Below are 14,604 nucleotides of genomic sequence, written 5' to 3' on the forward strand. Positions count from 1 at the left end.
GAGTGAACTGTACATCTGGCCCATCTAGCCTCCTAATTCTACCCAGCTGTAACAGAGAAGAAAGAAAATCCTGTTTCTATTTTCTACTCTAAACACCTCTTTAGAATTTCCATATAATCAATCCATTCACTTTGTGCATGGAACCTCCCACCCTGCCATCTTCGCCATCAACTGCTGGTACATCCAGGCCTGGTACTCTCCCTGCTTGGGCGGTTTCTTCTTTGGGAATTATTCATATTCACAGCCTATTTTTCTTCCTGACAATTCTTCCACACTTGTATCTATGCTTTGGACTATGATGTGGAAAATTAAGTAATATTAAGGAAGCCAGCCTTAACAGTGTAAACATTATGTAGTCTTATTAACATCTAATTAAAATGAGTAACTAGAGAAAAGGTAATAATTTATCAATTAACTGAAATATAATAGTCAATATTAAAGTAAAAGGGAAATCAAATACACCTGTATGATTCACAAGTTTGTGAATATCTTGTTGCATATGAAAATCAGAACCTCTGAAAACAGCATGTTCTCCAGTTCATAGTAGGGAAGAACATATCTTTCTCACCAGGACATGGGAGATTTAGTGTAAGAGTAAAATATCTGCAGAGCTATCATGCTAATGCCCAGGAACAGAGAGACTTTGGCTTGACCCTAAGAGCTACCAGTCTCTAGCAGAATTGAGTCCCATCCATGAAGAGGCTCTCAGGTGGGTGGCGACTGCTGGGCAGTTGTACAGGTACACCATGCTGAGCTGCAGGTGCTTGGCTGGACCAGATGACAATGAAGATTACAACCCTAAGACCTTTATTTTTACCCTAATACCAGCACTGTAATGAGATTCTGCTAAGTTTTTAAGTAAAATCACTAATTTTTATATAGAATTCTAGGCACAGATAGACTCTCCTTCACAAACAAAATCCTTACACTTCTGAAGGGACAAAGCAGATTAGCTTTGGAGTCAGACAGCCATGGATTTAAATCTTGGCCCTGTAACTTATTAAATGTAGCAAATTACTTAACTTTTCTCAAACTATAGTTTCTTCAACTCACATTGTTAGTAAAGATTTTAAAAGACAGCAAGTGTAAAATGCTTAGAACATAGCAGATAAAACAACTTGCTATTTTCACTGTTATTTTGGTTAAGGAAAATTGCATTTTTAAAAGACATTATATGTATTAAAATGAAGTGTTGACTTTTTTCCTTTACATAAGAAAATCAGAAAGCAGCGTGGTTAGTTAGCTCGTTTTAGCAACCCATCTGTTTACTAAATATGATGAGTTATTCAAATATACTCTCATCAACATTTGGTCGTTGTAATTACCTGTTTAAGATATTTCAAATATCTTTTATTCACTTCTACTTGATTCCAAAGCTTTGATAGGATTCTGAAAAATATTTATCCTTAGAATTAGGAAATCGTATTCCTTTTGTGTTTAAATATGCCTACGAGACAATAAAACCACCTCTTAGAATTTACCTGTTCGACCAAGCCCTGCATGACAATGGACAGCTAGTTTTCCTTCCTGTAAGGCAAATGTCATCACCTTCACCATATCTAGGATGGTGGTAAGAGATGCCACACCATAATCCTTCCACCCGAAATTGTAGAAATAAACTAGGCAATGAAAAAGAGAAAGGGGAGAAAAAAAATCAGTACATGGGAAAAATACTTGCAAAGACATTTGAAGAAAATGAGTGAATTCATGAAAAGTATAAAGATGTAAGGTGTGTGGATCTCATTGGATACACAGGCCTAAAATAATAGGCTTTTTACATTTCCAGTAAGTTTATTGCTAACATTTCCTCACAAAGCACCTTCTATATTACTTAAGACATTTCCTGCTGAAACTCAGCTGGAAAAAATTATGAAAAAGTAGAATTACAAATTAATAAAGTCAATGATCTACACTAAAGTTACTCAGCTATGGAGAGAAAGCATACAATCTTGTTTAAGCAGGGAAAAAAATGACTGATAAATGGCTAAAGATATTACTAGTATATACAGATTTTCTACCCAGTGTAAAAAGAAAAGCAAGACCCAAGCTTCTTAAAAACTAGTTTCAAGACTGCACATGTTTATGCTTTCCAGCCTGGTTGGAAGGACACATGTTGAGGCTGGGCACGGTGGCTCATGCCTGTAATCCTAGCACTCTGGGAGGCCGAGGCGGGAGGATCGCTCAAGGTCAGGAGTTCGAGACCAGCCTGAGAAAGAGCGAGACCCTGTCTCTACTAAATAAAGAAAGAAATTATATGGACAACTAAAAATATATAGAAAAAATTAGCTGGGCATGGTGGTGCATGCCTGTAGTCCCAGCTACTTGGGAGGCTGAGACAGAAGGATTGCTTGAGCCCAGGGGTTTGAGGTTGCTGTGAGCTAGGCTGACGCCACGGCACTCTAGCCCAGGCAACAGAGTGAGACTCTGCCTCAAAAAAATAAAACAAAATAAAATAAAAAAATAATTAAATAAAAAAAAAAGAAGGACACATGTTGAGTACATTCCATCCCAAAGCTCCTGTGACTGAGGAGCTTCCAGGATTGTCACACAAGAGGAACCCTGGGTATCCTTCCAGGGGCAGGCCGGGGTGGCAGTAAAAAAAAGCATGAGCACATCTAGGTTCCAATCCTAACTGCCATTTCTAAGCTGTGTGGCCTTGTTCAAATTAGTAACCCTTGGAGCCCCTGTGGCCTCATGTGTAACACAGCAATACCAACTATGTTACACAGCTGCTTTAAGGAATAAATGAGGTCATAGCATCTGGCATACTGCAGGCAGTAACTACATGTTAACCATTAATACTACAGGGTCTCCTCCCAAAATCCCTCTCCCAGGGAAAATGAAACTCTGTACTTTCAACAGCAACATCAAAGAAGAAGGACGGCATTATGTAAAGTCAAAGTCAGCTCACCTTCACTTCTCATGAGCCCTGCTACTATGCAGCAGGTGTTTATTGCCATCACCTTTCAACCTAAGGGCCAGGCAGACAGCAGTCTCTGAGAGCTGTCCTTGATAATTCATGGAGAGGAGGGTGGGAAGGAACTTACTGCCAGCCTCCATGAAAGCTTCAGGAAGGTATGTGAAACCACTTTCTTGTTCCAGAGGGTTCCCACAGCTAGCATGCTCACCAGGGCGCTGCAGGTTGATTATTGTTTTTATGCCATGGCTTAAAGGAAAAAGAGCAATTAATCATATTGGAAGTTAGCATTAAAAAAATTAGCATTTATTATAAATTATTCTCAAAACCTTAATTTCTTATTTGAAATAAGCTCTTCACTGTCTACTTGTCTACTGTTAAAATGAAAGCACTTTTTCACTTGAAGACAAAAGCAAGGAAGAAGAAAACCCATGAGTTTGCTCACTCCAGTGTGTGAAGGACACACATTTACCTGAGGAACTGCTCAATGATGTGGTACTTCTCCAGTAGCTCAGAGGATGGGCGGGCCATGGCCAGGATATTATCAGTGACCCTGCAGATGAAGAGGGGATCTGGTGAGATGCACAGAACCTAGAATGTTCCATCTTGAAGGACTGAGACATGATTTTTTCTGTGATTTCAACAACTGTGTAAAAATGTTCTTAGACAAATCTGGTTTCAATTTTGTATCAGGATTAGAGCTCTAAGAAACCCCAGTTTTTAAAATCCCTGCAAAAAATCCAGGACATAAATTATTTTTGGACTCAACGAAATGTTTTAGAGGACCCCCAAGACATTCTAGTGGACATGATGGAGAAACCTGAGTGGGTGGCAAAGGCAACAGTCTGGATTAGTTATCCAAGGGTCAGTGACTAAAGGAGGAGGGCCACTGGGAGGCATTTTTAGTTACTCAACTATCTGAACCTGTAACCTAAGGTGTTAAATAGGGATAAAAATGCCTGCCTCACAGGATAGGTGTGAGAATTCAATACAACGTGGGTGTAAAGTCTTTAGCACAAATCCTGGCACATGGTTATAAATAAATGCTGAGTTACTGTAATTTTGCAACAAACACAGGCTCTGGAGTAAGTTGGGTCTGGTTTCAAATGCTTGCTTTTCTACTTTCTAGGTTGGTAGCAAATTACTTAGTCTCTCTGAAACTCAATTCCTTCATCAATAAAGTGGCATTAACAACTCACAAGAGTTTTATGAAGATGAGAGATAGTAATTTGAAAGCATCTAGCATAGTGCCTGGCCTTTAGCCAAATCAATGTTTACTGAATGAATGAATGTACAGAGGTCCAATAAATAGCTGTTACTCTTATTAGGCCTCTGGGCTCTGGCTTTACTCTGTTCTGTTCAAATTTCTCATCAGTGGCCTGGTTAAAGATACACAAGGCAGGCTATTGGAAGTTGTGGGTCACATGAATCTCAGAGGAATAACAGAGACATTAGATTAGCAGGGCAGGATCCAAAAAGCATCTTCCCCCCTGGAACGATGCATGAAATTTAATATGGACCCCAAAGGCTTAGGGCCCTCCAAATTTAATGATACTTAGTATACAATGAGGGCACATGTGACAGCAAAGCAGCAGAGGTGAAAAAGACTCAAATTGTTCAGTCAACAATAAAACAAAAATATTAATGTGACCTTAAGCTAATCAAAAATTTTCTTGTCTATGTCTCAGGATTGGTGTTTACTTCTCCATATCACTAGTGTGACAGTGAGAGACCAGCACATGCTCTGTGGAGAATAATGATAGTAGACCCCAGATGGATCACTACAAATGTGCACAGCAAATCTAACAGGAAACAGCACAGGCTGCAAGTTAGATAAGCTGGCTGACAAGTATCTAATTAAAAATAGATTCTTGCTGTATAAAATAATTCACTGCTAGAATTCTTTAAACAGTGATTTCCTTTAAGTGTGTTTCAATATGATCTGATTTGATTAACAGAATTTTTCGGATGTCACCATATCAAGAAAGGTATACTTGGCTGTTTACTATTACTAATAACAAGTAGTATGATTCAAGAATGATATTAATTATACTTACACACCATAAACAATGAAAGCATCTTATGTTATCTACTGAGCTGACAACTTGTAACACTTCTTTTAAGGTTTTTGTGTGAAAATGTGTCCTTTCTTACAGAATAAAGGAACAACATAAAAGCGAGGCTAAAATTTACCTGCATGAAATGGAAAACCTACATAGGTATCTCATAATTTTCTCAAACTTATAGCTGAACATTTCTATTATTTCTAGCAGTTTCTGAAATTTAAGAGCTATCTAATTAGCTGTTTTTTTAAAGATGCTTTACATACATAATTTCACTTAATTAAAAAAAATTCTATGGTTTTGGTTTTATTATCTCTATTTTACAGATGGAGAAGCTTAGGTTCAAGAGGCCAAGATCACACAGGGGGTTCCGGGCAAAGCCAGACCTGACTGGCAAGGTGAGGTCCTGACTGCAAAGCCACTGCCCCTTCCACGTGGTATGGCTCTCAGCTCACACACAGTGTCCTTCCTTTATCTTACAGAGCTACGCAAGGCGGCCAGGGCCACTCACCAGGAGGAGTAAACCCCCTCAATGGCTTGCTCCCCCTCGCTCCAGCGGGCCGGGTTCTCATACTTGCACGCTCTACCACCGCACGCCATGGAACACGCCACATGTCCAGGAATGACATGCCGTAAACACTCTCCTACTTTTGTGTACTTTGGTGTTGGACGTTCTGAATTTCCTAGAACATACAGGGAAGGGAAGAGTCACAATTCCACTCTCCAAATGAAACAGCAACATGGGAAACAGCTTCCATTTTATATCAGGATGGCAGATGACAAGCCGGAGCTAAATCCCCTTCAGTTTGTTAAGAAAACAAAACCAGGCCGGGCGCGGTGGCTCACGCCTGTAATCCTAGCCCTCTGGGAGGCCGAGGTGGGAGGATCACTCAAGGTCAGGAGTTCGAGACCAGCCTGAGGGAGACCCCCCCCATCTCTACTAAAAATAGAAATAAAAATTATCTGGACAACTAAAAATATATACATAGAAAAAAAAATTAGCCGGGCATGGTGGCGCATGCCTGTAGTCCCAGCTACTCGGGAGGCTGAGGCAGTAGGATCGCTTAAGCCCAGGAGTTTGAGGTTGCTGTGAGCTAGGCTGACGCCACGGCACTCACTCTAGCCCAGGCAACAGAGCGAGACTCTGACTCAAAAAAAAAAAAAATAAAGAAAGAAAACAAAACCATTTCCTTTTCATCTAAATGCCTATTTCTTAATATTAAAAAAGCTTTCACATACAATAATGTCCACACATATCAATAATGAGAGGAAGAAAATATAAAGGCAGATCTTTTACAAGGGGATGAGTTTTGTTCAAAACTACATTTTCATTAAAAAACCACAAAACATTCCATCATTTTATCTCCCCTTACATATCCACTAAAGTACTTAGCATAACAGACAGTAAAAAGTATAACATAGAATTAATTGCCAATACTTATTTGCAAAGGTATAAACACAACATAGCCTATTCACATTCCTTAAATTTAGATACAAAGGTGTGGCAATCGGTAAGAAAGAGAGCTTTACTTTTTCTCTCAGGGAAAGTTGGGTTCCCCTCGGCACAGGAGAGTGAACACAGAGCCTCCATCACCTGGAGAGAACATGAGCACAAGAGCTTCGTGGCAGAGCTGGAGCCAGAGACGCGCGGGGCCTGCTGCAGCCGCAGGACGGTCCGGGGAAGAACGCCGGAGGCCCTGGAGGAAGGGCCGCGGGGCTGCGTCCTGCACCTGCATGGCACTGGGCTCCCGGGGAGGCGAGAGCTGAGGCAGGGAGAAGTTAGCTCCAGCTTACTCAGTGAGGAAGTCAGGCTGAGACACGAGCATTGTTCTGTGTGATCTAAGAGCCATTCCCGATAGGCTGACTGGTTTCCATGGTGACAAACAAAGAAACTACTGATGGATTTCCACTTAGATCTCAACAGGAAAAACCCTATATACACAGATTGTATTTTGGACACATTGTTCAAATATAGGGATGAAAAATAAGCATTTTAAATAGCTAATTCCTAAATCAAGACTTTGTTTCTCAAACACACTTCAAAGATCTGATCACTCAAAGAATTACCTCCTCAATATTGTAATGAATTTAGAAAAATGTCTTCATGATGCAAACACTATCTTTTACACATGTATTAAACGGTTTAAATTCTTTTATTCCTTTCACAGCTATTCTCTGGATATCTTGAAAAAAAATTCTCTTTCTACTCCTCTCTGCAACAAGGTAAAGAGTGGGATATGTGGGACCCCTTCAAACATTATCAAAATATTCAATTTTCATAACCAACCTCCTCCACATTTTCTTAATAGAACTATTAAAGAAACACTTGGATAGAACAGATAAAGACTTTTTTAGAGCTGATATATTATCAGAAGACATTTAATTTCATATTTTTAGTTTCAAGAATATGAAAACCTGATTCTTGGTTATGGCTCTATTGGATAGTTATAGTAGCCAGGCCTCTCAAAAGCTCAAAAACACTATTCTCTGCCTTTTGTTGTAGTGGGGAAAAAAGAAGCTTCAATAATGTCCTGGCAGAGGCATATGAAGAAAATTCATTATCACATTTTTTTAAGGAACTGGATGGGGGGCAGGTTGGAACTTGAGGATAAAGGATGTAAAGAAAACAGAAAGTGCAACAACACTCAATGCGCTCATTGTCGGCCTCCTCCCTGGTTAATGTCAGGTTGCCGCCAAGCTCGCTCGCTGTCTCTCTGCACAAATGGTATTTCAGTCGCGTGTGCACAGAAACAAACTACTGTACTGCCATAGATGAGGCCCTTCTGTTTTGTTTTAATGATTACTAAGGCTATAAGCAAGCTCGTTTTTAGATGCTACCCTTGTCTTCCCAACAATATGCACTTTTGTCAAATAACACAGGGGCACAGAATCCCAATTTGGTGCCCAAATTCCTACTCCATGTGTAGTATCATGCCCTTGTTATTTAGAATGTGGCAATGGAAAAAAAATCCTTTTAACATCATCAATCCAGGAAGCACAGCTTTCCCGTTGGAGGAATGGTCTGAGGAATATTCTAGGCAAGGCCCTCAGGACCCCCAGGGCAACACGGGAACAGCAGTTGCACAGAAGTTTGTAGGAGAGGAACGCGAACCTGACGGCAGGAGGCCCTAAATGCTCAAACTAAGGAGTTGTGCGTTTGCTGTCTGGGTAACGGGGAGTCTCAGAAGGTTTCTGGGCAAGTCTCTGTGCTTCCAAGTGGGTGGCACGTTAACATTGTCTTGGAGAGAGACAAGACCACGTGGTGGCCTGCGGACAGGCATGGCCAGTGGTCACATAGGTGGGGTATACCTCAGAGGCAGACTGCCACGGTGCTGCAGGTGATGCCCAACTCCAGCTTCTGTGAGTGGTGAGATTCTGCAGCCAGCTGAAACAGGCGCCCACGTGCAGAAGGTGGGAGAGAAATCAGCATGCTCCATTTGAGATGCAAAGTCTTAGTCAGTGAGTGATGCCTGGAGAAATGGCATTTAAGGACATCTACAGAGGAAACTCAAAAGTGACCCTGCTTTCAACTGTACTGAAAATGAAAACGAATTTCATTAGATAAGGGGTAGGACTTATTTGAATCAAGTTAAGGAAAGGATGGCTTATACACCATCTCAAGAATAACCTCAAATAAACACAGAACAACTGAGCTAACCCAAGTTACTACACAGTGACCCTGTGTCAGTAGCTAAGGAAGTCAAGCCTAATGCCAACAGGAATCTGCAAGGTGTAAGCAGCCCTCTCGGCATGTTTGCTTGGTATCCCGACAATGGGGTGCTGGGAATATACCTTGCACTGATCTGGCAGGTGAAGTGAAATCTGCCTGAACATGAGAGATGAGCGCATCAACTTCCCCACTTGTCTGAAAGGCTGCTCCAAAACTATTCCTTGGCAAAATGTCCAATTCGCAGCACAATCTACTTTGTAAAACTAGTTTTATCTATGCCACAAATAGCTTTACAATAGGAAAATGTACCCTCAGTCCCTGCCCAACACTCACTCCTGATTCCCTTCCTGTACTTGTCCACATACATATGGATTTTCTGCTTATCTGTAATCATATTACAAATACATTTTTTCCTGTTTTTTCTTTTTCTCTAATCAGTATAGGAACATTTCCCCATTTGGCTTTTGTCTTCTCACAATTTTCATTTAATGGAAGCACAATGATTATGACACATCAACTGATGCATCATACTTTACCTAATGAGTTCTTAGCTACTGGACATTTAGGCTATTATCAATGATTTTTATTTAAAAATAAGACACTACACATTTTCAGGACAAGAACTTTTTATATCTGTGTTTCTTCTTCAGTAAATTCCTAGGGATGATATGATTGGTGAGCAAAATTAATTTTGAAAGCTTATATTTTTCAGTTGTGTCTACATGTTTTAAGAACCATGTATGAAGAAGCTGAAAGAATGAACATTTTTAGCGACTCAATGAATGTTTTTTTCTGAAGAGAGAAATACAGCATTAAAATAAACATAAAGAAGACATCTTCTTGGATAAGTTTGTGAGCCAACTGTCTTTAACTCCAGAAATTCCATTATCTCCATAATGTGTTGTCTTGTAAGCACACATTTTTATTCACAGCACGTTGCCAAAAAGCAATCATGAAAACAACTTTAGAGGACTTATTTTCTAATTCTTAGTTAGAATAAACAATTTTATACTTGTATCAAACTGGTTTCTCTTTTTATATTCTTTTCAAAATACTTATTTTATTAATGTTGTGAGTCAATTTTGTTAATTATAGCTACACTTGTGACTTCACACATCTATAAGAAAGAATGTTTGTTCAACCACTTAAAAACTGATTAAAAAATTTAAATTGGGATGAATTATAAACTGCTAATGATGAATTGTTTAGACTTTCAGAAATAACATTTGAATTTTTATTTAAAATCACCTACAGAAAAAAAATAGAAGGCTTACCTTTATACAAACAGGAATAGCAAGACTATTTTAATTTCCATTTTATGTTTTATATGAAATGGAAAGTTTTAGAGTGAGAATAATTTTATGAAGGACTATGCTTTCAACAGACACACAAAGGTAAAGAATTTTCTTTATGGAGGCCACAGACAGCATCCTTAGAACTTCACTGACTTAAACTGTGTTCATGTCTGGGAGCTCCTTTTCTCCTTTCTCCATGGTTATAACTTGTAGGTCACAAAAACCAACGCTATTGTTGTTTTCCCACTTACCTGCTAACAACTGATCTATTTTTTCCTCCTCTGACAATGTATTTTCCTAAATACATAAGAAGAAAATTTTCAGTTTTCTGTATTTCATAAGCATACAGTCACAGGGACCGTACCTCAGTTACTGTCTTACTTTTCTCCCCATTTCCAAATACGTTATCTCCAGGAAGAAAGCATGCTCCAAGAAAAAGTAGGAAAATAGTACAAAAGGTAAGCCGCATGGCTAATCCTGCACTCCCCTGAGCTCCTGGAATCATCACCACCTACCTCACAGCCCTTTCTTGAAGTGGAAACCTAACAGGTACTGTGCTTGAGTCTCCAGACCATAACAATTTTGTGGCCACTGGACTGTTTGGTGACGGGCCATCAGACAGAACCAAATTCAGAATAATATTTACGGAAACGAATGAGATATTGGTCATGACAAATGCAAAATTAGCCACACTTGTGATAAGCATAGGAAACACAACAAAGAAACCCACTAAACAGTACCAAAGATTACTCAGCCTTTTCCCCTCTAATTTCTACAAGTGGGTGGTTAAAACACTGAAAAGCCTAAGCAGATCTGGAACACCAAGAACTTGTAATTTCCTTCTATACTCAAGATTTCAGAAAGAGCTCATTATTTCCTATTCAAACAAACTCATACAACAACAGGCCAGGAATGTAGCGGGCGTCCAGTGGGAGTGGGAGGGCCATCTATTTGCATTCTTAGGTCTGCAGGAGTTGCTTCCAGGAATTTGCTGCACAGTTGACTTTCCAGCCTCGTGTTCTCCACTTTTCGGGACGGGAGGTTCTCACAAGGAAACTGACTATTCAATGGTTAGCTCAGAATGCTTTCTTTTCTTTCTTTTTCCTTCTTTTATTTTTTTTAAGAGACAGGGTCTCATTCTGTTGCCTAGCCTGGTATGCAGTGGCTCAATCATAGCTCACTGCAACCTCAAACTCCTGGGCTCAAGTGATCCTCCTGCTTCAGCCTCCCGAGTAGCTGGGACTACAGGCGTGTGCCACCATGCCCAGCCTCAAAATGTTTTCTAATGTTGAGTCAAAATCCATTTCTCTATAAACATTGGTTCTAGTGCTTCCCTCTGAAAATAAAAAATAAGCATCTTTTTTACTTGTAAGGTTATTAAAGACAGACTTCTCCAAAACTTTCCCTATTTGTACTAAATCTCAGTTTTTCAAACATTCCTAGTATATGTCATTATTACTCGATCTTTCACCGTAATTCCTCTCCTTCTAAGGGCACTTCTTCTCTTCTCTAACCAAAGGTGACTGCATTTGCTGTCTCCACTTCTCAACTGTCCCATTCTCAGCCTCTTCAGCTCTGGTCTTTGCCAAGGTCTCCAGTGACCTGTTTCAAGGTGGCCTCTTCCAAGTTCTCACCTTCCTTGAGTGCTCAGCAGCCATGCAACACAGTTGAAAGCTTTGGTTTTAGTTTTTAAATATTTTTGAGAGGATTTTATTTTTTACTTTGAATCAATCTCAAACTTAGAGAAAAGTTACTAGTACAAAGAATATTTTTTCTTGAATGGTTTGAAAGTTACAGACATACTGCCCTATTAATCCAAATAATTTAGTATATATTTCCCACAAAGACAATCTCCACAATTCCCTCAAATCAGAAAATTACAATTGAGACATTACTGTTTGCCCTCTATTCCTCAGATCTCATTCAGGCTTCACGGATCACTCCAAAAATGCTGCTTGCAGTAAAAGGGTCTGGTGCAGAACCACGTTATATTTAGTTGTCCTGTCTCTTTTACCTTTTCACACTAGAACAAATTCCACAGTCTTTCCTCGACTTTGATGACCTTGAAGTTTTTGAAGAGTACAGGTCAGTTACTTCGTAGAATATCTTTCAATCTGGGCATTTGTGTTTCCTCATGATTAGATCCAAGAAGCCCTGATATTTATTAGCGAAGAATGGTGTCTTGAAACCAATTACCTGCTTGTTAGGTATGTATGCTCATCAGTATTAAGGTGTAATTGCTACCAGGCCCTCTTGGTGGACAGAACTAAAGAACACATGTATTATACACAGGCATACACACTACCACACATTTACATTTATTTTTATGTATGTACACATACATATTGAAAACCAAGAGTTTACCCTGATACTACCAATTCCAACCCAACACCACAGGGTTCCTTCTAATTTCCCCTCTTTCTACAACTATCCCTATAACAATGACTCAGTGAGACCGCTGCCTACCATTACCCCTAATGTATTTACCTATCTGACCAAGCACCCGAAGTGTAAGTGATCTCCATCATTGCCGCTGCTCCCTCCTCTATGTAGATACCTCCCTCACCCCATTTGGACTCTAACACCTGAGCCAGGCTGCTGTTGCCACCCACCCTGCTGTGGATGCTTTCCTCACCGCGGCTATGTTCTATTATCCCATGCAGGGTCATCCTGACATGCAGGAGCCCTTCTAACCTGACCTGAGCTCGGAGTCCCCGGGATGTTCTAACACTCTGGCCAGGTTACCCTCCCACACAGACGTTATCCTGCTCAGGCATTATCACCACTGGGTGGGCTGCCTTTCCATATGGATTCCCTCCTCATCCTACTTGGCTTCTCCCAACTGCCCTCATTCCACTTCATTTGTAGGTCAGAGATTCCACACTCAGGCCAGCCAAGAAGACCAGAAGCTACCATCTCTGCTCAGCTTGCAAGTCAGGGATATCATTCAGAAGTGAGTGGGCTGCTCTCCCCGCTCCAAGCTCCAGAGCCAAGGCTAGGACATTTTGCCTACAGGGAAAAGCAAGCCTTAAAAACAGATAACTCTAATGCTCCCCCCAAAGAAAGTATCTTTAACTGAAACATAATATGGGGAAGTTCAAGCCTAAAGATATTTTCAAAAACAATGGAGGCTTTGGTTTTATGCAATTAAGAGGCGCCTGGTAGCTTCATGACAGCAAGAAGCTAAACTGTAGACTAGTTGGCTTATCAGAGAGAATTGGGGAAACAGACAACTAGAAGTACTCTCTGGAGTAAGAATAAACCTCAAAGACTGACCTCAAAAACTACCACTGCCCAAATTTAATTGGATCAGACTATGGGGCAACAGATGCTCCAGGGCTTTATCACAAACAACAGAATAATCAGTGGGCAATCAGTGGAACCCAACAGCTGGTATGCTAACAGTTGAGAGAGACAGATTAGCCAAGAGATTAGTGAAAGAAACAGAGAAAGAAAGCCCTGCTAAAATCGCTGTCATCTCAGGGTCACCGTGTTTGCTTGGCCAAGGCCATAAAAGGCTTCAAACTATGAAGAAAACAAACTTCACTAAGATGGTCTAGTCAAGTTTCTGAGCAAACAGACAAGCAAACAACAACAAAAGCCTGGAGATGGGAGAGGGGAATCAGCATCTAGAGTTGCTAAAATATATTACCTAAAATTTCCAATTTTCAACAATAACAACAAAAATGAGATACGGAAAGGAACAAGGAAGTGTGACCCATACAGAGGAAAAAAGAACAGTCAATAGAAACTACCTGAGAGGGCCCAGACAACAGATCTACCAAAGACTTCAAAGCAGCCATTGTTTATATGTTCAAAGAATTAAAAGGAAACCATGGTTAAAGAAGTAAAGGAAGCTAATATGACAGTGTCTCATCAGATAGAGAATGTTAATAAAGAGAGAATGAAAAATTCACTAGAGGGGTTCAAGAGCAGATTTGAAAGAGTAGAATTAGAGAACTTGATGATAGACTGACAGAGATTATGTACTCTGAAGAACACAGAGAATAAAAAATGAAGAAAATGAACAGAGCCTGAGAGAAATGTGAGTGTCGGATACCACTGAATGTACCAACATACACTTCATCAACGTACCCTAAGAAGAGTAGAAAAAATATTAGAAGATATTAGAAAAAATAATGGCTCAAAACTTCCCAAATGTAAGAAAAAACATTAATTTACATCTCAGAAGTTCAACAAACTTCAAGTAGGATATACATAAAGAGATCCACACCAAGACATATCATAGTAAAAATATTCAAAGAAAAAAAATGACTCCTCATGTACAAGGGAACCTCAATAAGATTAACAGCTGATTTCTCATCAGAAACAATGAAGACCAAAAAGCAGAGAGATGACATATTCAAAGCGCAAAAAATAAGACATTGCCCACCAAGAATCATGCATCCAGCAAGATTATCTTTCAAAATGAAGGGGATATAAAGGCATTCCCACATAAACAAAAACGAGAGAATTTGTTACTAGCAGACTCACTTTATAAGAAATACTAAAGGAAGTCCTTCGGGTTAATGTGAATCCTCATGAAAGAAAGGACACTGGTAAATTATAGAAGACAGTATATATTTATATTAAATATCCTGAAGAGGTAAATCCATAGGGACAGAAAAGTATATTAGTGACTTCCAGAGACTAGGAAGA

At 39.8% G+C, this 14,604-nt stretch overlaps 1 protein-coding gene across 4 annotated transcripts in view; it reads right to left on the reverse strand.

Moving 5' to 3' along the window:
* Positions 1 to 14,604, reverse strand: part of PTPDC1 (protein tyrosine phosphatase domain containing 1) — a 63,947-nt gene that overhangs the window by 10,840 nt on the left and 38,503 nt on the right. For 3 of the 4 annotated variants that reach the window (XM_045562386.1, XM_045562383.1, XM_045562384.1), the window contains exons 3-6: positions 5,492 to 5,663; positions 3,390 to 3,470; positions 3,048 to 3,166; positions 1,482 to 1,619 (exon numbers count right to left, since the gene is read on the reverse strand). In XM_045562386.1, coding sequence (XP_045418342.1) covers positions 1,482 to 1,619; positions 3,048 to 3,166; positions 3,390 to 3,470; positions 5,492 to 5,663 — 510 coding nt within the window. Of the gene's footprint in view, positions 1 to 1,481; positions 1,620 to 3,047; positions 3,167 to 3,389; positions 3,471 to 5,491; positions 5,664 to 6,510; positions 6,683 to 14,604 lie in introns of those variants that run through there. The other variant, XM_045562385.1, reaches the window with a different exon arrangement.

The sequence above is a fragment of the Lemur catta genome, chromosome 10 (assembly GCF_020740605.2).
Source record: "Lemur catta isolate mLemCat1 chromosome 10, mLemCat1.pri, whole genome shotgun sequence".
Lineage (NCBI taxonomy): Eukaryota > Metazoa > Chordata > Mammalia > Primates > Lemuridae > Lemur > Lemur catta.